At 54.6% G+C, this 22,099-nt stretch overlaps 1 protein-coding gene across 1 annotated transcript; it reads left to right on the forward strand.

Annotated features, from left to right (window-relative positions):
• The first annotated feature begins 20,598 nt into the window (after positions 1-20,598).
• CCDC182 (coiled-coil domain containing 182) lies at positions 20,599-21,223 on the forward strand. The gene has a single exon (XM_004608883.2). It carries the CDS (start codon positions 20,639-20,641, stop codon positions 21,095-21,097), a length of 459 nt encoding a protein of 152 aa, XP_004608940.1. The 5' UTR covers positions 20,599-20,638; the 3' UTR covers positions 21,098-21,223.
• Positions 21,224-22,099: the final 876 nt, after the last annotated feature.

The raw sequence follows: 22,099 nt of genomic DNA on the forward strand, positions 1-22,099 counted from the left end.
CAGAGGTGCCACAGTTTCCCCGGGCGTCTGGATGTTCCCCGGGAAGCAGGTGGGGGTGTGTCCCCCTCTGAGAAGCCACATGAATGCGGCAGCTGGTCTCCAACAGGACGTGTGCGCAGGACGGGGGACCTCATCGCTTTTCTGTCTGCGAGCAATTAACTGGCACCGGGAAGCCCCGTCTCCTTCTATCATCCCCTAATGACTGGGTGGGGGAGGCAAGCACCGAGTGTGCACGGCGGTGGCTAATGGGCAAAGTTCTCCCTTTCTCTGTGCCCACACACCCACTGCGCTTCCAGTTCCTCTCCCCTTGCCAAGACCACAAAGCAACCGACTTTGTCCCGGCTGCTCACCTCTGGAATTAAATGTCCTTTGCAAAAAGCCCACCCGGTCTGGGCCAGACAGCAGCTTCTTTTGTCTTTCTCAGGCTTGGGTACCCCTCACCCGGCCCGCTCGCTCCTGCCCCCCTCCCCCGCCCCCACCCCGACTTTTGTTTCCCGAGTCCCATCCCAGGGCCTGTCAGATTACATTTTTTATTGCATCGAGACAAAAAGCCATCTGGAGCTCCTGCGCGCCACTGTCAGTGGGCTGCTGTTCCCAGGGTCTCCTGCCAGGCCCCCCGATTAAGAGTCACCCCCCACCGGCCCTCTCTCTTTATTTCTTACCCCTGCAAACCAACCCCCCCTGCCCCCCCCCGCCGCCTCCGCCCCTCCTCAGCTCCCAGGCTTTGTCCCTGCGTTCCCCTCACCCTATCACTGGGCTGCGGTACCTTGTCTTGACAGAACAATGCGGGCTGTCAGCTTGTATTAAGTGCAATTTCAGGAGTCTGGAAGCTTGCAGAGTCCTCATTGAGTTCGACCCACAAACCCGGAGCTGCCTGTCTCCCGGCCGGCCGCGGAGGCCCGTCGGCCAGCCCTCTTTTCTTCCCCCTTGGCACCCCCACCCTAAACAGCACATTAAACACGACACAGAGGTCAAGGACATGGCCTGAAAGAGGCGGGGCGGTGGAGAGGCCCAGAGTGGACGCTGTGGGGGGATATGACGGCAGAGGCTACCCACCTTGTCCAGGCTGCCGAGGGCCCCCAGACTTACACCTGACAGCTCCAGGCAGGTGTCCTGTTGGCACAAGTGACCTCTGGCCGCCATGCGCTGAGAAGGCCCAGGGCGGAGGGGCGATGGGGCCACCTCTTGCTTACAGAGCATTTGCCTGGGCCAAGGCAGGGGACAGGGGTGCAGGAGCAGCCCCGGCTGTTGGAGACATGGGAGCGAGGCTGTGCGTCCACCAGGAATGGAAAGATGTCAGGGTTCACATTTGCGCGCTGCCTCCCGGACGCCCTCTGGCTTTGGTTCCCAGCCCGGGCTTCTCTGGACTCTCAGCCGTGGCCGGGCTGTTGAGAAGAGGCACCAGACGCAGCTCACAGCACGTGTTCAATCAATACTGGATGTCACTAGAGACCCCAGGCTCCCTGCCTCCTCCTGGGCTGGGCCTATCGTTATTCTTTGTGTTCTTTGGCACTTGAGGTCACCCTCGGCTCTCTTTCCCAGGTTGGGAAGGATGAGCCAGAAGTCCCTAGTCTCCCCTCCCAGCCCAACCGTCTCCCTCCACCGTTGCTTAGGCAGGATCCCCACATTCCTTCCCTCCTGCAGATTCTGGTGCGGGACGAGGGGGCTGGAAATGTTCAATAAATCCCAAACAGAGCATAACATGAGGCCCCCATAGCTATGCTACCGGACTCCGCGCCAGGCTGTTTTCACTTGGGGCGCCCCAGACGGGGGTGGGTGAGAGCCCTCCCCGCCCCAAGGGACCCAGCCCTGGCAACCGACCTCCACAACCCACCTGCCGCCATGCTGCAGGCCATTTCCCACAAGCTCGGTCTGAGCCTCACACATGAGTGAAGTCCCACGGAACCCAGGTAATGCGGGACTTTGTGACCTTGGACTCTGGGCTCAATGGGACCTGGGAGCGGAGATCCTCTGCCCATTTTCCTCAGTCTCCAGCGACCCAGGTGTCACTTCCATAAGCCACCTCCTGCTGGTGCCAGATAATCTCGTCATCGGCCACCATCCAGATCACATGGCTGCTTCTCCCGGAAGGGAGCATAACATGAGGCCCCCATAGCCATGCCACCGGACTCCACACCTAGCTGTTTTCACTCGGGGTGCCCCAGAGGGGGGCGGGTGAGAGCCCTCCCCACCCCAAGGGACCCAGCCCCGGCAACCGACCTCCACAACCCAACTGCCACCATGCTCCAGGCCACTTCCCACACCACATGCTCAGGCTGAGCCTCACGCATGAGGTCCAGGAACATATTCCTGGACCGCTTGACACATTATAAGACACTCCTACCCATTCTCCATAATTATCACACCATATTTGATGGGGTTCAGACAATAGAAAACCAATCATAGAGGGAAATGTATATATGTGCATATATACACATTTTCAGATATATGTACCAAAGCTCACATCATCCAAATGTTAACATATTAGTGATATCCTGTAGAATGTCTTAATGGCTCCTGCTAAAATAGAACAGTCTTCATACTATTTCTTATATGAGCATCTTTTCATAAGCATGTTCAGCAGTTTTTCATAACAGACAATACAAAATATATTATTTTGTTTGTTTTTTATTGCTTTTTTGGGTCACACCAAATGATGCACAGGAGTTACTCCTGGCTCTGCACTCAGGAATTACCCCTGACGGTGCTCAGGGGACCATCTGGGAAGCTGAGAATCAAACCAGGGTCAGTCACATGCAAGACAAATGCCCTACGCTTTGTGTTATTGCTCCAGCCCCCAAAATATGTTCTTTTGGTTGTGTTTTGGGACAGGTATTGGTGCTTGGGATGGAAACACCCCAAATCTGGTGGTGGGAAGTGTAATGGTGGTGGGATTGATGTTTGAATATTAAATGTAATCAAGTATTGTGAACTAACTTATAAAAAATTTTTTTTAAAAATTCAAAACAGCTCGCCTGAGCCGAAGCTCAGTCAGAAAGGTCCACGAAGGGTGGGTTCCTTGGAAGGGAAGGATTGATTTAAGCAAGTCGAGCACTGGCCTTTAGCAGACACACCGAGTAGGAATGGATTCCCTATTTGCGCCTCTCATTTGATACAAGCCTGAATTTGACTTGACTGAGCACTTCACAAAGGTGTGGATCGAGTCCCTCCGCATCTGTCTGCCTGCTGATGACACCCTCCCACCTCCCTGTCAGAAGAGGATGTTTCTCGAGGGAATGCAATGAGGTGGAAGGGAGATCTCAGCTCCTGAGCCCCGGCCTGTTGCATTTAATTCTCACAAAATCCTGTGATGGAGGCTTTATTAGGTTCGTTTCATGCATGAACAACTGGGGACTCAGCGTTTAAGATTCCAGCTCTTGGTTTCGGAACCCACCGAAGGGTCAGGATGCACCACTCAAATCTACCTTGTAGCTACTCTGGGCTTTCCACACTAGGCGCCTTAAAGTAGTCACCTAATCAGGGCAGACATGATACCCGTCAGGGCTGGTCAACAGTTAAGACACTCAAGTGTTTATTCTTCACAAGTAGTCAATTGACTGGACCACATGTTACAGTGTCTCGCCAAACACTGAAATTACATCAAGGCTCAACTTTCCATTAATGATCGCACTCTGCCTTGGGGAACAATTCTGTTCTGAAAATGAAGCTGGTTGCAAACTTGTAGTGGACAGATCCAGCCCGGGGATCCGGGACGTCTCACAGATCTGTCTCTAATGAGCTCCAGAGCAGACACTTATGTGGCCAGCACTGACGTGTTTGGGAGACTGAGGCTTGCTATATTTTATTTTATATCTGTTTCTACAAAAAAAAATCCATTCAGAGCAGAAACTTCTTGTCTCTAGCAAGGTGACAGAAGAAAAACAAAACCGTGGAGCCAGGCCTGTGGACTTGGTCAAAGCCAGGGAAGTCTGTGGGGCCGTGCAGAGTTCCTCATGTAGCTACTGCGGAAAATAAACCCTTTTCAACTCTGGATGCTTTCTTATTAAAAATTTTTTTTAATTAAATTAAAAAAACATGATTTATAAAGTTATTGACAGCCGGGTTTTAGGTTTGGATGTTTTCTTTATGATTAGACAGTTGAACTAGATTGCTCCTAAGGTTTCTCTCTTTTTTTTTTCTTTTTGGATCACACCCGTCGATGCTCAGGGGTTACTCCTGGCTCTGCACTCAGGAATTACCCCTGGCGGTGCTCAGGGGACCATATGGGATGCTGGGAATCGAACCTGGGTCAGCCGAGTGCAAGGCAAATGCCCTACCCGCTGTGCTATGGCTCCAGCCCCCTAAGGTTTCTCTTGATTAATTCTGCAATGTGCTTTGCCATCTTTGAGGATGTCTTAAAAGCTAGTAATAGCCACCATTAAACCATCGCAGATACCACAGTCACAATAATCACTGCACTTGACAGGTTTGGTTTCACGCCACTTTCAATCTTCACAGTAGTCTCCCATTGTTTATAAGAAAACTGGTGATGGGAGACATCAAGTCGTTTGCCTGAGGTCACACAGCTAATAGTAGTGGGAGTTATTTGAACCAGGCAGCTGACTCCAAAGCCCTATATTTTGATGGTGACCAGGTGAACAAAAGGCTCCCACACACAGCTCCCAGCCCAGGCCTAACAGGAGAGCCTGGCTACAGCCCTCCCTGAGCTCCAGCCCCAGGTTGAATAGCCAAGCCTGGAGGACCACTCAGGACTCATCTAGCGAGAAACACTAAGTGAGCATAGTATCCAAAGGACCGACTTACTTGGCTTTGAATCACTCTCAATAGCCTTGAGTGAAAGTTCCTGGATATAAATTCTAGATGGAAACTTATGCACCCAGGTCTGTGACGGAGAGCACTGGGCTGGGAATCTGAAGGGGGCTCATGCCGGCTCTGCCTTTCACCCACCCAGGGACCTTGGAAGCTCCCATCCTTTGGGGCCTCACAGTCCTGTTTGCTCCCAGGCAAGTACGTTACATCAGTGTCATCAAAATAGTCTGGAGATTCTAATTGGACCCAAATTTAGCCTATGAGTGTGTGAGTGTCTGTGAGTGTGTGTGTGTGTGTGTGTGTGTGAGAGAGAGAGAGAGAGAGAGAGAGAGAGAGAGAGAGAGAGAGAGAGAGAGAGAGAGAGAGAGAGAGAGAGAGAGAGAGAGAGAGAGACTTGACTGGGGCAGATGGCATTCTGAAAATTCTTAGTCAACTGTCTGGTGGCTCAATATTGGAGCAGGAGGATTCAGTATTGTTTGGGTCCAGAGGTACTGAAGATCACCAGGGTGACCCCAGCAGTGCTGAGATCCATTAGAGTTACACCTAGTGGGGATGGGGTGAGGTGGCAACTGGTGCCTAGGATCAAACCAGACACGCATGTCCCTGGACTCTTTCCCTGGGCCCACCTGCAGGTTTTGTTTAATAGATACAGTGATTAAAAATTATTTTTGAATGTATGGTCAATCCTTAAAATAGGTAATGTTGGAACTAGAGTGAAAGGGGCTTGTGAGCAACTGTGTAAACTGGAGGCCCAGGTTCAATCCCTTGCCCCACCGAGCGGAACACCACTGGGATAGCCCCTAAACCGGAAACACCCAGCAGGGAATGTGTGTATAAAAACCAGTTGCTGCTGAGTCTCGTGGGGAATCTGGGCGCCACTCCCCATGGGACGCCCCTGGCAGGTGGGGCCAGGCTGAACCTCTCTGGGGTGACATGCCCCTGTTGGCTTTCAGGGTTCACATTTCTCCTGGCCTCCTCGAGGAAATTGGCTTTAAGGTCACCTGGGTTCCACATCCCCAAAGCCCAGGTCCCATGGAACTTGACCAGGTGTTTCTTTTCTTTTCTTTTCTTTTCTTTTCTTTTCTTTTCTTTTCTTTTCTTTTCTTTTCTTTTCTTTTCTTTTCTTTTCTTTTCTTTTCTTTTCTTTTCTTTTCTTTTCTTTTCTTTTCTTTTCTTTTCTTTTCCTTTCTTTTCTTTTCTTTTCCTTTCTTTTCGGTTTTTGGGTCATAGCCGGTGAGGCACAGGGGTTCCTCCTGGCTCATGCACTCAGGATTACTCCTGGCAGTGCTCAGGGGACCATATGGAATGCTGGGAATCGAACCCGAATCGGCCGTGTGCAAGGCAAACACCCTATTCGCTGTGCTATCACTCCAGCCCCTGACCAGGTATTTCTTTTGCCTCCTGGTCTCTGTGCTTCCAAAGGGCTCGGCAGACCCCTCCCCTTAGGCCCACAGCAACCTGCACAGGATGGGCTCAGAGGCTGCCCAGTGACTGAATCTGCCCCAGGACTGAGGGAAGGGGGCTTGGGCCCCTGTCCACATGGGCAGTGGCTATCGTCGGTAGAGCTAGAAGAAAGCTGTTGCGACATTCTATTTCAGCACCCGTTCTTTTTATTTTTTAATTTTATAAAGTAGTTTACAATACTTGATTACATTTGCCATTCAAACACCTTCCCACCACCGTATTTCAGATGTTTCCATCCCAAACCCCAACCCCTGCCCTAAAGCAGAACCGAAATAACTTATTTGTATTGTTCGTTATGGAAAACTGCTGAAAATGCTCCAAAAGAGTTTCCTTAGAGGAAAGAGTGTGAAGATTGTTATATTTCACCCAGAGGCCATTAAGCCCTTCTATAAGAGATCACTAACATGTTGATAAAGGTTGAGCCTATGTGCTTTTATACATATATATTTTATATATATACACATATATATGTATGAATGTATATATATATACACATACACTCAATATATATATAATATTTTCCCCAAAGATTGGTTGTCTCCTGCTTTAAACCCCATCACATGTGGTCAGCATCAGTTCTTGACTTGCCCCTTCCCCAGGGAAAGGGCTGGGCAGGCCTGGGGGTGGACAAAGGCCAGTTAGGGCTCTGAACCTCTCTGCACACATCTCTGCCCGCTCCTTTCCATTTTTTTCCCCTTTTACAAAGCTCCTGCTTTTCAGAGATTAATTGTTGTCCAACGCAACTTATTTTCTAATCCTTCCAGGCTCCAGTTAAAACCCTCTGCTTTATTTTACTTCTTTTGATAAAGTCACCCAGGTTCCGCTTCTTTTCCTTTTATGGATTTGCCAATGATTGTCCAGCTTGACAAATTGGATTCTTCAAGCTGATTCTCTGAAGAAAAGGATGCGCTGTGACAAGACAAGAAACAGCTCATCCTCAAATCAGGAGGATAAATAAAAAAATAAAAGCCACCCCATTCTCTGGCTTCCCTGTGACTCAAAGGGTGTCCCAGCTGTCACCGATAATCTAATCTCTCCATGATAGGTGAGGCGCAGGACAATGGCGGCCCAGCCCGGCTGCGCAGTGATAGGCCTCTGATTAATAGGACTGTCCAGTGCACCCCCAGCCCCCCGGAAGATGATTAATGACATTTGATGTGACCTCTGACCTCCTCCAGAGAGAACAGAGGCGGAAAACGGGCTGCTCAGACAGGACACCTGCGAGCGCTGATTGATCCCTGTAGGCTTTGTGATTCTGGCGAGGTGCGGGGCTGGGGGCAGCCGTGCGCCCTCTCTGCCAGGCCGAGCTTTGGTAGGAGCCCTGGTTTCACAGAAGGAGGCAGACGGCGCCCCCATCCCCCACCCCCAGGCCATCCAGTTCATGGGTCCAGACACTGGGTCTCAGAGCAGGGCCCTCTGAAGCCTGGTTCCACTCAGCTGACCTATCACCCTCACTCAGGAGTGGGTCCCCCCAACCGGAGGGTCTGAGGGCCTTTACAAGCCAGGCCCCGCTTGGGGCGCTTTGCCCTACCCCACCGCATACGCCTAGTGAGTTTAGCTAGATGTATGAACCCAGTCTTGGGGCATGAAAGGGTTTTTGTGACTTGGTGGGGGACCGCTGAAAGGCTACAACCTGGGCCGGAGAAAAGGGGTCCTGTGTGAGTGAAGCGGACCCCACGTGGCTGGTCAGCTGACTTTGGGGTGTGGGCATGGGAAAGTGCCTGACCCCATTGGCTTGGCCCTGGCTATGATCTTGCCACTGGCGGCAGCTGCCCTCACTGTTCACCAAGCTTCCTGGTTCACGTTCCTCTTCTCTTAGGAGCAAGATGTTTTGTTCTTCCTCTTTTCCTTTTTTTTTTTTTGGTGTTTTTATTATTATTATTATTATTATTATTATTATTTTGCTTTTTGGGCCACACCTGGCAATGCACAGGGGTTACTCCTGGCTCATGCACTCAGGAATTACTCCTGGCAGTGCTCTGGGGACCATATGGGATGCTGGGGATCAAACCTGGGTTTGGCCTCGTGCAAGACAAACGCCCTACCCACTGTGCTACTGCTCTAGCTCCTTTTCCTTTGTCTTTTGAGGGGTGGAGGGGCATTTGGCCGACACTCATCAGTGCTCAGAGACTACTCTTGGCTCTGTGCTCAGAGGTGGTTCCCAGCAGGCTTGGAACAGGAGTGAGCCAGGCCAGGCAAGTGCCTTATCCCCTAGACCATCCCTCCCGCCCGAGCCTGCAGTGTCATCTGCAGACCGTCGGTCTTTGCTACTGTCTCCCAAGAATCGTGGCCTTAGTCACTGTCTCACTAGGCCTTTTTTGGTCTCGCTAGAGCTCCCTTGTGACAATAACCTGAGGACCAGCCTGCTCTGACGCACGCTGCCAGGTGCAGGCTCGGCCAGGGCACGTTGGGCAGTGGCTGTGGGCAGAGGAAGCGTGTCTTTGAGAAGGTGTGGGCAGCACCCTGCAAACCACAGACCTAGCCCTGGACCTAAACGCTGTCCTGAGGGGCCCTGGAGAGAAGAGCCCAACCCAACATCCAGGGAATAGATGCCGAGAGCCCTGGGCCTCCGGCAGGAGAGAAGCAGGGCTGGCCAGGGCCCCTCCGTGCCTGACCCCACCATGCTGCTGCCAGTAGCTGGCACACAGAGCAAAGTGCATCAAGTACCTCCTGGCATTTTAGCCTTCATGAGAGGCACAGAATAAGTTCTGGCTCAAGCATGCATACCCTCACTCGCTCCTGACAGATGAGCATGGCGAGGCCGCCGTGATGTTTGGGCTCCCGGGAACAGCCCAGGGAAGGCCTGACTGGCACAGAGCAACCCTTAATGAATGCTAGGAATTGTTCTTACCGTCTCCTAAAAAATTATTTTTTTTCTTAAGAGGGCAAGAAATGTTTGTTCCTTTTTTTTTTTTGGCCAGGGGATGAGGATAGGGGAGCCACAACCTGTAGTACTCAGGGATTACTCCTGTCTCTGACCCAGGGATCACTCCTGGCCGGCTTGGGGGCCCCTATGGGATGCCAGGGATCAAACCCAGATCTCTGCATGCAAAGCAGCAAGCCCCCCCTCCACCCCACCGTACTATCGCTCTCCCACCCACCCCCAACCTGAATGTTTACGTTACTGACCAATCATTCAACAGCATGTTCCATTATGAAGCAAAGTCATCAAATTCAGGAGCATTGGCTGAAAATGATTGCGGAAGAAAGTATTCTAAAGAGGAGGCGTAATGGGGGAGTCTCATCATTTCTTTTGTTTTAGCCCTGGGGAGTGGAGCCGCCTCGCAGTAGGAAGCCTCATGTCTGGGCCTGTCTGCTGGGCTCTCCTGGGCTTCTGAGTAACTAACTGGCCAGTGCCAAGCAACAGGACTCGGGAACAGAGGAGACGCGGAAATGGGGTCTCCCGGGGAAGGAGGAGAAGCTAGAGCTGACAGCCCACCCTGTGGGGTCTGATGAGAGGAAGTCAAGGAGTATGTGGGAGCTCCCCAAGCCCCTTGACTCAGAGGACCTGACACCCGCTCTCCCTACCTTAACGGTTGCCTGCGGATGCCCTACCGCCCCAGCTGGCTGGGCCTGACCTTCTCGCCTGCCTTCCCCAGGGCTGATTCCTAAGAAGCCCAGTGAGTTGGGTGGAAGCGTCTGATGCAGAGTCTAATGCAGATTCCAGGGACCTGGGACCAGGGAGGAAGGGAGAACCTCACAGACAGGAGGGGACAGACTGCTTTCCTCTCCCACGGAGAGACCGAGACGGGCATGACCTGGGTGGAGTTTGAAATTCTCACCCCGTTCTGGAGTTTTGGTATTAGCCACAGAGCCAGGGATGGTTAGCTCAGTGTTTCTTAAGTGTTAGAGGTCATCAGACTGCCTCTACGGGGGTTGTTCAAACATAGGCACACACAGTGTGTAGGTGAGGCCTGAGAATGTGCATTTGTTTCTGTTTTTAGTTTTTGGGTCACACCTGGAGGTGCTTGGGGCTAACTCATGGCTCTGTGCTCAGGGATCATAGTGTGTCTCAGAGAACCATATGTAGAGCTGGGGAAGGAACCTGGGTTGGTTGTGTGCAAGGCAAGCTCCCTACCCACTCTCTTATGTTTCCAGCCCCAAGTCAAGTCCCTGGTGGTGCCAGCTGCCGCTGGCCTGAGCCCAGCTTGCAGGATCTGTGGGTAAACTGCATTGACCTAGAGCTGCAGAAAGAGGCTTTGGCATCTTGATAAAAATACCAGTTGCTAGGCCTTTTCTAACATCCATGATGACTGTGACAGCAATGAACAGAAAACTAGATGATAGTTGTTTGAACAAGAAAGACATTTAATTGCATAGCAATTGGATTGGAGGAAGATAATTGAGGTTTAGTGTAGTGACTTGGTGAATAAAAACTATCTAAGTTCTTATCTTTAGCACAGTTGGATTTTCATCCTTAGGCTTTCTGCCCCATGACTGCAGCGTGGCTGCCATCATTCCAGCCATCATAGTCTCATAACCACATCCAAGGCAAGTGTGCTTGAATGTGTGTGTATGTGAATCTTACATTAAAAGCAATATCCCATTGTAGAAGAGGCAGAGTGGAGAACTACTGTAAGAACTGTAGCACTGTCGTCCCGTTGTTCATCAATTTGCTCGAGCGGGCACCAGCAATGTCTCCATTGTGAGACTTGTTACTGTTTTTTGGCATATAGAATATGCCACAGGTAGCTTACCAGGCTCTGCCGTGTGGGAAAGATACTCTTGGTAGTTTGCTGGGCTCTCCAAGAGGGACAGGGAATCGAACCCAGGTTGGCCGCGTGCAAGGCAAACGCCCTACCTGCTATGCTATTGCTCCAGTCCACTGTAAGAAACAAAAAGATGTATCTCATGTATGTGTGGACAAATAAAGGCGCCTCAAGACCCCAATCCTCAAGACCCCAAACCTTGAGGTCAACATCTTCTGTTGCAGAGAGGTCTTTGGAAAACCCATCCAGCCAGTTACTGGAGCGCACTCAGAGGACAGAACCCTGATCCTGTCTCACTTTTCTCTGCATTACATGCCCTAGAAGTATTAACTCACACCCTCCAGCTGCATAGTCAAATGCTGATGAAGCATGTGAGGTCAGAACAAGCACATCTGGGCTGCGTGTGTGGCTTTAGCACCCCAGTCTTACCCCTCACACCCCGCCTCACGGGCATATTTCTCCTCCACGGTTTGTGCACCCCTTAGAACCCTTTGGCCCCAAATCCCCGCATGATGGGTCTGTAGCACCACTGTGTCCACGGTGTCTGTGCCGCCTTCCCCTCCCCTCCACTGTCCTTGCCAACTTTTCTGGGCTGCCCCTGGCTCTCACACGCTCAAGGGGTCGCTGTTTGCTGGCGTCCTAGATCGTGCTGAAGTTCTAGCTGGGGTGCTTGCATGCATTTGGTTGTGGGGTGCTGGGGATGCCCAGGAGCAGAGCTGCTGGGGTTACACTCAGGCACGTGGACTCATGTCGGGCTAGCTCTGCTGAGCCCTGGGGCTGTCCAGTTTCTAAAGCAGAAAGTGTCAGGCCCAGGGAGAAATCTCAAAGGGCTGAGTGTGTGCCAGGCTCGGGGGAGCCCCAGGTCTGACTCCTGCTACCGTTCGTCCCCTGAGCACTCCTGGGGTGGCTCTGGTGACCCACAGATCTGCCGTTCCCAAGCAGAACCAGGCCGAGGATCACTGGAAATCATCCTGGGCCCCTGAGCACTACTCGGGGAGGGGGCTTCCCCACCAAATCTCACATCTGGGGGCTCCTTTAACGTGGGGTAAATCAAGGTGGTCAATCACCTTTACCCAGTCTCCCAAGACCGTCAGTACCAGAATCTCACAAGCTCGAGAATCTCCCATATTAGAACCAGAGACTTGTAACATTCTCCCAAGGGGACGACAGTGCAAGCCCCAGACTGAGAATCACCGAGACTGAGAAGCCAAGAGGGGGTGGGACGGGGTGGGGGCCTGGGGGCTGACTTGTTCCTGGTGTCTTCCACCCAGGAGGGACTCCCAGACGAAGGGATGTGGGTGTGACCCAGGCCTGGGACTGTCGTGGATCTCTTGCCCCACTCCTTGTCCCCACCAGGAGGAGGGGCAATCCAGCAGAGTCCTTGGCTCCAGGTGACATTTGACACGCCCCAACACAGGGTCCTGGTGACAGTGAGCTCGAGAGTCTGTGCCCAGAGCAGATCCCGTGCCCTTGGGCCAGAAATCCCCTCTCGGGCAGCTCCTGTCCCGTGCAGGGACCCTTAGGCCCGGTGTCATAGGGCCCCAGTGGATGTGTCCTGAGTATGGGATGGGGGAGGGCTGGCCAGTGACTGAGTGACCAGTGGGGAGGATAGATGGATGCTGGCCATCAAGACAATGGGCGTCCTGGGCCCGGACACCTCAAGCCTAAGCAGGGACGCTGGGCAGGACCAGATGGACGTGAGGCTGGGTTCCCTTCAGGACCCCAGATGACTGATGTAGCCCTGAACCCCTGGCCCTCAAGCTTTCCAAGGAAGTGATGTGCGTCCCCACGGCCAGGCGCCGGGCAACTTTCCGCTGGTTGGAGCTCATTACTCATCATTAGGAGTCCTGGCGTCTGGAGTTCTCCAGGTGATCAAAGCTTCTCTTTCTGGAGCAGCCAGGCAGGCCCTGGTGTCTGTCACCAGTAATCCCCGGCCTCGCCAGGCAGACAGTTAAGCAACCCAGGAAAGAGGGGATTTGGCTGCAAAGCTCACATAATTCAGCTGGACACCCCAACATGCAGGCGGGGGCTTCCCAGGAGGAAGTGGCCCAACCCCAGCGTCTCATAGCAGGGGGCTTGCAGAGGCCTGCGCCCCCTCTCTCCCGTCGGGGCCAGAGGATCAGCCACGCACACCCCATCCCCCTGCCTTTCACGCTCCATTTCCCCACTTGAAGACTCGCTTCCAAACTGCACCCCCTGCCTCTTACTCCCCCACACCAAGATCTCCCACAGGGCCCTTCTAGGTCCTTGACCTCAGGCTGGCTTCCCCCCCAGACCCTCCGTGCCACCAGAGGCCTTGTCCTTCACAGCACAGAAGGAGCACCCCGGCACTGGGCGGGCTCAGGACAGAGCAGGAACCCCTTCCATGGTGGGGGGGGGGGAATAGGATGCTGAAAACAGTCTTTTTCCTGGTTCACAGAAGAACGTTGGAATAGGAAATGCATACATTTTTTCCCTGATATTTTCCTGCAACAAAGTTTGTTGACGGTACGTTCAGCACCGCGGCGCCTGCCAGCCTCGCTCTAGAGCTGGAAGGATGTGTTGGCCCAGCCTCTGCCAGAGGAGGGAAATCGGGGGAAATGGGAAGGGCTTGGCTCAAGAGGATTTTTAAAAAAAATCAGTGTCCGGATATTCTGGGTGTCTCTGGACAGACTTCACTGGGCCTGCCTGTCTCCGTCTGAGGCTCCGGGCGGGAGCAGGGCCAGCACCAACGGCCGGGCGGGCCCAACACTCCTTCCTCCTGGGCACAGGCCTGCTCCGTGGCTTCAGCTCCACTCCCACCAGGAAACTTTGCAGATTTTAATTAATGTGCTGCCGCCTGGCAGGGCCTCAGTCTGATGGCTCTGATCCCGGCGTGGGATAGCAGGGGTGTGAGGCTTGGCAGCCCGCGCTCCTGCACCCCAAAATGCTCTCCCCCTCGACCCCCTGAAGGTGGGTGCCATGAGAGTCCAGGAGGAAAGAGGAGAACCTGGCAGGTGGTGGGCAGGGGACAGGCCCAGCAGGGGTGGGTCAGGCGGGGCTCAGGGATGATACTGGGGCTCAGGTAGGAAGGCCCCCTGGTCATTCTCCAGCTGCCCAGGGTCTGTGGGCCAGTCCGCCTCTTGCAGATACTCCGGCCGGTGGACACGCCCTCTCGGTGTCAGCTGATGACAAATGGCTATGGGTAGAAGCGGCGGGGTGGCAGCTGCCTTGTCGCCGGGGGAAGCAGGTATTTTTAGCCCCGCGCCTTGGGGCTCGGAATCTGGGTTAATCAATCATGGTGAACAGCACCAGGTTTGGTTCTCGGTCCCATGCCCCCATCTCAGCCTTGTCCCCATTCCCCAGACTGGAATGCTAGCATCAGGGGTGGAAGTCGTGCTCAGGGACAGTCACCTTTGATGTCCCTATCCCCGGGGACACTGCCCCAGGGCCAGAGGCTGTCTGCTCACTGCCGATCGCCTCCATCCTCCTAGATCTTTCGGAGTTCCTGGCCTGCTTTTGCCTGAGCCTTTCCACCTGCTTCCCCCCAGACCTGTCACCCAGTGCTGCCTGAGCACCGTGGTCCCCAGCTCTCACCACCGCGCCCCTTCCTCCAGCCCAGAGCGCTGCTGCTGTGTCAGACTGCCCCTCACTCTCCACCCTGCCACGCCCCCAAGGAAGGCGTGCATCTTTCTTGTTTGCCCTCTTAAATGGGCTCAGAGGAATGTCTGGGCCCCGGCAAATGTATGGAACTGGGCATCAGGAGGGAGGAACGGGGAGCTGGCTGGGCTGCCTGGTGGAGGGCTGGAGCGGCACCTCCCGGGTCTGGGTTTTGAGAGTTGGTGGTGGTGGTGGGCGCACGTCTGGGTGGCAGCATCTCACCCGGACTTGTCCTGGCAGCTGCTGTGGAAGCGCAGCCCAGGGAGGCCTAGGAGACGAGAGCAGGAAAGGGCCCCTTTGCTCTGCTTTAGCAGCGAGGGTGGGGGTGGGGGCGTGATGGCCCGTGTGTGACGTGTGAGTTTAATCCCCAGCACCACGTGGCCCCCAGCCAACAGGGGTAACTCAGAGGCCCCTGAGTGCTGCTAACATGGCCTTGGTGGCCACTGTCATAGCTGAACATGGTCAGGGATGACCCCAGACCCACTGAAGACACCTGTGGGGAGGGGCTCCTGACAACGAGAGATTGCTTTGAGTTGTGCTAGTGTTCCCTGTATCCCACCCCACCCCACCCTTGGGCATGAGGAAAGAGAGACTCATTTGTTTGTTTTGAGCCACACTCAGGACCCACTCCCAACTCTGTGCAGGGATCACTCCTGGTGGGCTTGGGGGACCCCATGGGATGCCGGGGATTGAACCTGGGTCTGCCACGTGCAAGGCAAGTGCCTTCCCTGCTCTACTATTGCTCCAGCCCCATTTTTAAAACAAACAGTGAAGTAAAAACTGCCTTTATTTAGGAAACAGGAGAGAGAAGAGCAGACTGTACATCCACGCCAGGACGTGTGGGCGACTCCAGAGTGGAGCATGGAGGTAGGCCAGCTTCATTTCTCTTTTGACGTTGATTTGTGGGGAGCCTCTCCAGCCATGCTGGGGCCACCAAACCCGGGCGGGGGCATAGCAGTGCATGGCAGCCTCTCGGAGCTTCTTGACGTGCGGGACCAGTTTGAAGGGGCTCCTGGGAGCTGCCTCCCCTGCTGGAAGCTGTGAGTGAAGGACCTCCGCTCCTCTGGGGCTTCACACACAGTCTTTGCTCGGACTCTTCCTGTCCAATAGCCTATTTTTTGAGGATGAAACTCGCAGCTGGCTGCCCATCTTCCCTTTCTTGCTTTGGAAACACATAAGCAAAACCACTCAGTTTGGTCCCTGTACGTGGAAACCTGAATCTGGGGGCAGCCCAGACCCAGGAGGGGACGTGTGTTGCACGTGCAGTACTCTGGGAGGTCTACCGTGTGTGTGTGTGTGTGTGTGTGTGTGTGTGTGTGTGTGTGTGTGTGTGTAAACATGGTGCTGAATCTGGAAGCCTGACACAGTCATGCCTGCATGTGTGCGCCCTGTGGCTGTGCTGGGTCCCGTGGGCAGGGGGAGGGGCAGAGACGCCGCCAAGGCCTCTTCTTCGGAGGACCAGGCTCTTCATGGGAGAGGTATGTGCACTGGCACACCTGTTCCCAGGTTCCTTTCCATTCAGACGGACTCTCGCCTCCGTGCGTCTGTGTTTCCGTGGGCTCACTGCCCCCTACCCTCCTTATTTGTGACAGGGGCCGTGGACCTCTGTTTTGGGGGCCACTCCCCCAGTGTCCAGGGGTTCCTCCTGGCTCTGTGCTCAGGGATCCCTCCTAGCAGTGCTTGGGGGACCCTGTGAGGTGCCGGGGATCGAACCTGGGTCGGCTGTGGGCAAGGCAAGCACCCTAGCACCCTACCCGCTGTACTATTACTCCAGCCCTATGGCCACGAATCTCTAAAACAGAACCAGCGACAGAGACCTGACGGGACCCAGGAAGGCCCAGCAGATCAGGTTAGAATTCCTCTCTCCGACCCCCGGATGGAGATCAAGGGGTCTTTCCTCTGAGGCATGGGAGGGCATCTGTGAGAAAAGCACACTCCTGGACTATGAAACTTCTAGAACTTTCTGAGTTGCTCCTGCTGGGCTGACCCCTAGGTTCCAGACCCGCCCGGTCTGGGTCTTCTTCTGACAGGCTACGTGTTGACTCTCAGGGCTGCTGGGGCTCCGGAGGGGACGCGGCCCCGGCAGTTCCGAGGAGAAGGAAATCCAAGCCTTCCTGCAAGGCCCCCGGGGAGCCTGTGCAGGGCAGGATGCGGCCCCGCATCATGCCACGCCCGGTTCAATCCCCAGCACCACATGGTTCTCTGAGCATTTGCAGAGGCCCTGGAGGCCCCAGCCCTGCCTCCCACAATGGCCAGTAGCCTGAGTGACTTGTCACCACATGGACCAAGCAGTACCGAGTTCTCAGACCCCCTAATTGAGCCACTGGATCAGGGAGGGGCCCTGGGCCTCCTGAACCTCCTGTGAGACTCTCTGTCCCCAACAAACAGCTCCTCTGACGGGAAGGGACTCTGCCTTCACTTCACTGCTTCCCTCACAGTGCTGCTTATCACTTCCACCAGTCTTCGTGGAAGGGAGAGAGAGAGAGAGAGAGAGAGAGAGAGAGAGAGAGAGAGAGAGAGATAGACAGACAGAGACAGAGACAGAGAGACAGAGACAGACAGAGACAAACAGATAGAGAGAGAGAGAGAGAGAGAGAGAGAGAGAAGGAGGGAGGGAGGGGTTAGGGAGAGAGAGAAAAGAGAATGGGAGAAAGGAAGAGAAAAGGGAAAGAGACAGAGGGAGAGCGAGGGAGAGAGGAGGTAGAGGGAGGGAGAGAGGGAGAGGAGGCGGCAGAGGGAGAGAGAGGGAGAGAGGGAGGGAGGTGGGAGGGAGAGCAGAATACAAAAGAATTCAGGGCTGGAGCGATAGCACAACAGGTAGGGCATTTGCCTTACATGCAACGACCTGGGTTCAATTCCCAGCATCCCATGGGGTCCCCTGAGCATCACCAGGAGTAATTCCTGAGCACAGAGCCAGGAGTAACCCCAGTGTATTGCCAGGTGTGACCTAAAAAGCAAAAAAAAAAAAAAAAAAACAACAAAAGAACTCTTCCTTTTCCTGACTGAAGAAACATCGTGATCCTGCTTTTCTGCTTTACACCCAATCAGCACGAGCGTACACACACACACACACACACACACACACACACACACACACACACACACACCTTGTCATTCCCCTCAGGCCCTCTGATCGCCACGGCCACGACCACAACCCTCTTGGTCCCAGGAGTACAGTGGGTGCAGCTCCTGCTCGGGCCAGTAGGTGGCATCACGTCAGAGGGAAAGCCAGGCCTGCCGCCCCGCTCCCGGGAAGGGGCCGCGCCTCCCCTAGCTGGCTGAGCCCCGGGGCCCTGCGCTCTATTCACTCTGCTCTGGGGAGGTGGTCACCTGAGGGAAGGAGATGCCCCCTAGCCACGCGGAGAGGGAGAGGCCTTGAGTGCTCTAGAAGAGGCTCGAAGGAAGGACGAAGGTCAGAGGCCTTAGGCTCCAGGCCTCGTCTGGGGAGCAGCACCAATGACTGGACTCGGCTCACATGGAATTCCGGCTCCACCTCTCGGACTCCTCTGACAGTGCTCTTCACCATCCCAACACTGCAGTTGCTGTTCTTGTCTTGAGATTCAGAATCTACCTTAGTTTGAACACAGTCGCCCTACAAAAAGCCCTCATGCCGACTGCGAGGCAGGCTAGGAAGGGCGGCTGCATGGCAGAGGAGGCAGAGGTTCCTTTTGAGAGGGTGGTTAGCTTTCTTTCAGTGTCATACCCAGCAGAGCGTGGGGGCTCTGTGCTTGGGGACCATGCAGTGCCAGGACTGAACCAGGCTTGGTAAGACCAGTACCTTAACCCCTGTGCTGTCTACATCACCAGCACCCTGACTGGCCGCCGTGGGGGTGTGGCCCAGGGGGTGTGGGAAGCGTGAGCAGGAAAGGGCTCTGCCCGCCCTGCTTCAGCAACGTCCAGTACAGCAGAGGGCGGGGGGCGGGGGGAGATGTCCTTGTGCAGCATGTGGGAAGTCCTGAGCTTACTCCCTGGCACCACATGGCCCTGAAAAAGTAAAAGCAGTTTTACTTCACTAAAAAAAAAAAAAACAGATAGTATTAGGGTATTAGGCTATCTCTCCTGATCCCCAAGGTTGGGGTGGGATGTGTGGAACACTAGCAAAGCTCAGAGCATCTACATTTCTTCTGAAAAAAACTCTTTCTTTTCTTTCTTTCTTTCTTTCTTTCTTTCTTTCTTTCTTTCTTTCTTTCTTTCTTTCTTTCTTTCTTTCTTTCTTTCTTTCTCTTTCTTTCTTTCTTTCTTTCTTTCTTTCTTTCTTTCTTTCTTTCTTTCTCTCTCTTTCTTTCTCTCTTTCTTCCTTTCTTTTCTTCCTTCCTTCCTTCCTTTTCTTTCTTCCTTTTCCTTTCTTCCTTCCTTCTTTCTTTCTCTTTCTTCCTCCTTCCTTCCTTCTTTCTTCCCTTCCTTCCTTCCTTCCTTCCTTCCTTCCTTCCTTCCTTCCTTCCTTCCTTCCTTCCTTCCTTCCTTTCTTCCTTCCTTCCCTCCTTCCTTCCCTCCCTCCCTCCCTCCCTTCTTCCCTCCCTCCCTCCCTTTTTCCTGGTGCCAGGGATTGAGCCCAGGCCTCCTCACATATGCAGGGCAAATGCTCTTTCACTGAGCCACATGCCGGCCCTCCGAGAAGGCTGTATTAACCTGTTGGTAATTCTGAAACAGGAACCAGTTTGAGTGACATGACCGCCAGTCCATCTTTAGATGGACTGAATGAGGCCACTATGAAGAGAAATGCCTAGACCAGAGGCCGGGAGAAAACAGTGGGCAGGAGACTAAGACCTGCAGGTTTGTGTCTGACTAATACACATGTTGGTGACTAGACCCGTTTCCTTTGCTGTAGTGATTGGGAAAAAGTGCCAGAGCCACCCTCATCTGCAGGGAGGAGGCACCACATGCTTTGCTTGTGCTGTTCCCTGTTCCTGGTGCTCAGCAAGCACTTACTGGATGATGAGGCATCTGCTGCATCCGCCCCTGCTGCGGGCCCCACGTCGAGACTGAAGCTCGTTTTGGGGGGAGAGCAGAGCTGGCTATGCTCACAGTCCACTCCAGCAGTGCCTGGGATCGGTCCCCAGGTTCCCACACGTACTCCTGCACTCTAGATCTTTGACCCATCTCCCTGGCCCTTCTAAGTCCATTATTTTCCAAACTTCTCAGGTGATCTAGAATTTTGGCATCATTATGAGGACACAGATTTAGAATCAGAAAGTATCCTGTCAGCATCTTAGAACTAGAAGTAGATTAAACATCCTCTGTCATGATATTGTTTCACTCATGAGGAAGGTACCAAAGCCCACAAACTATTCTGAGACCCTTTAGACCACTTGTCCACATGGGGACCACCCTAGGCTTAGCTGCTGGCCAACCTGGCCAGGCCTGCCTTCCTCAGGACCCCTGTCTTTCCTGGTTCTGGGTCTCAGTTAGCCCCTAGGGTGAAAGGAAAGGTTGAGAAGCCAGAGAGGTATGGTGGGGAGAGCTGTTTGCCTTGCACACAGGGTCCATGGTTCGATCCCTGCACCCCTGAGTCCAGAGCCAGAAGTAAACCCTTGAGCACTGCTGTGTGTGGCCAAACAAACACACAAAAAAGAGTTTGAGGCCTGGAGTGATAGTACAGCAGGCAAGGCACTTGCCCTGCACCCTACACGTGGCCAACTGGTCCATCCCTGGCATCCCATCTGGTTCCCCAGCACTGCCAGGAGTGATTCCTGAGTGCAGAGCCAGGAGTAACCCTGAACATCTCTGAGTGCGGCCCCCAATCTGGCTCCGAGAGGTGATGAGTGGGCGAAACTCCTCTTCTGGTTCGACTCTGGCCCCTAGAGGTGATGAGTGGGCTCCTCCTGAGAACTCCCCTTCTCAGGAGAGGGCCGACCTGGGTACCAGAGGAGCTAAGCCCGCCCAAGGGGTCTATGGTATGCAAATGAGGCTTTTGCGCTGCTCCTCCTGGTTGGACGAAGGGGTGCTGATGTCACAGTGGGCGGGCTTTGTGCACTCCAAGGGACTACCTCTGGTCCAAGAAATAATTTTTTTAAAAGGTGGGGGGTGGGAAAAAGCAACGTGACCTGCTGGCGTCCAGCTTCCCCGCCGCGGAGCCGATGGAGCCCTGCTATCCCGCCAGCTCCATCCTCATGAAGGTGAACACCCTCCAGGGGAAGAAGATGGTGGAGAGCGGCCTGCAGTCCGGGGACTTCTCCATCCCCGCGCCGTGGCCTGGCTGCCCGCCGCTGCCCGCGGGCCTGGAGGTGCTGCCGCAGAAGGTGGCGGGCGTGCAGCGGGAGCTGGCGGACTTCAAGAAGGAGGCGCTGGCGGCCATCCGCGGCCTGGAGGAGGCCCTCTGCCAGATGAGCGGGGCCCTGGCGCAGCAGCGGGAGCAGGCGGCGCGCGTCAAGCAGCGGCTGCGGGAGGAGGAGGACCGCGGCGTGGTGCGCAACAAGGTGCTCACCTTCCTGCTGCCGCGCGAGAAGCAGCTGCGGGAGCACTGCCAGCGGCTGGAGTGCGCGCTGCTGGCCAGGGGCTGCGCGCCCGCCTCGCCCCGGAGCGGCCAGGCCCACTGAGGCCGCCTCTGCGACGGTCCCCCCACCCCCACTCCTCCAGGCCCAGCCGCCGGTGGATTTAATTTTCGCGCCAGGACAAGTCCTAACTAAGTCCCTCTCCGTTCGCTCCCCTGTCCCTCCTTCTCCCGCGTCAATAACAGCTTACCGAGAGGCGGCAAGACCCCCAGTCTAAGTTCCTAAAGAAGGGTGCTGGGGTGGGTCAGACCCCCGCTGCCTGCCGTCTGTTCTGGGAACCGTGTCCTTGTGGGGGGAGGGTGACAGTTGTCCCCACGTGCGGCATGATTTTGTTTTCGCCTTAAACGGATTTGTGTTGTTGAAGGGACTTCACTTTTCCTTGAACGACTTCAGACTCTCGAGGTTTGCTGCCTCGGTTTACCCAGCACGCGCCAGCCCGTCCCTGTGCCAGGCGTCGTGGGGTCTGGTCGGCTCTGCATCTGCTCAGGCCTCTCAAGGGCACGTCTTAGTCCTCCCCTGCCGTGGTTGCCCCCTTCTGCCTTTAGTCTCCCAGCCAGTGGAGACCCCCAGGTTCTTAGAGGTCTGCTGGGGGGAGCAGCCCCATGAGCGCACGGCACCCACCTAGAGAGACACATAGGAGGTGGGCAACACCCTGTGTGTGGGGGGGGCGGGGTCACTCAGGGCTCCACACACAAACCCAATAGCTGGGTTTCTGCCACTGAGCTACAACCCTCGCCACCCCCTCCCCCCCTTTTTTTAATTAGTTTTGGTGATGCTCAGGGCTTACTCCTGGCTCTGCACTCAGGAATTACTCCTGGCAGTGCTCAGGGGACCATATGGGATGCTGGGAATCGAACCCAGGTTGGCCGCATGCAAGGCAAACGCCCTACCTGCTGTGCTACCGCTCCAGCCCCCCATTGGTGACTCTAGGGAGCCTCAGTGTCCTTGTGCTCATTTTTATTGCCCATGAGCCTTTCCGCCCCACCCCACCCCCTCTATTCCTGCTCCTCCTCCCTCTCTGCAGACGGGAGGGTCCTGGGGGCCAAG

Source organism: Sorex araneus, chromosome 3 (genome assembly GCF_027595985.1).
Source record: "Sorex araneus isolate mSorAra2 chromosome 3, mSorAra2.pri, whole genome shotgun sequence".
NCBI classification, from domain to species: domain Eukaryota; kingdom Metazoa; phylum Chordata; class Mammalia; order Eulipotyphla; family Soricidae; genus Sorex; species Sorex araneus.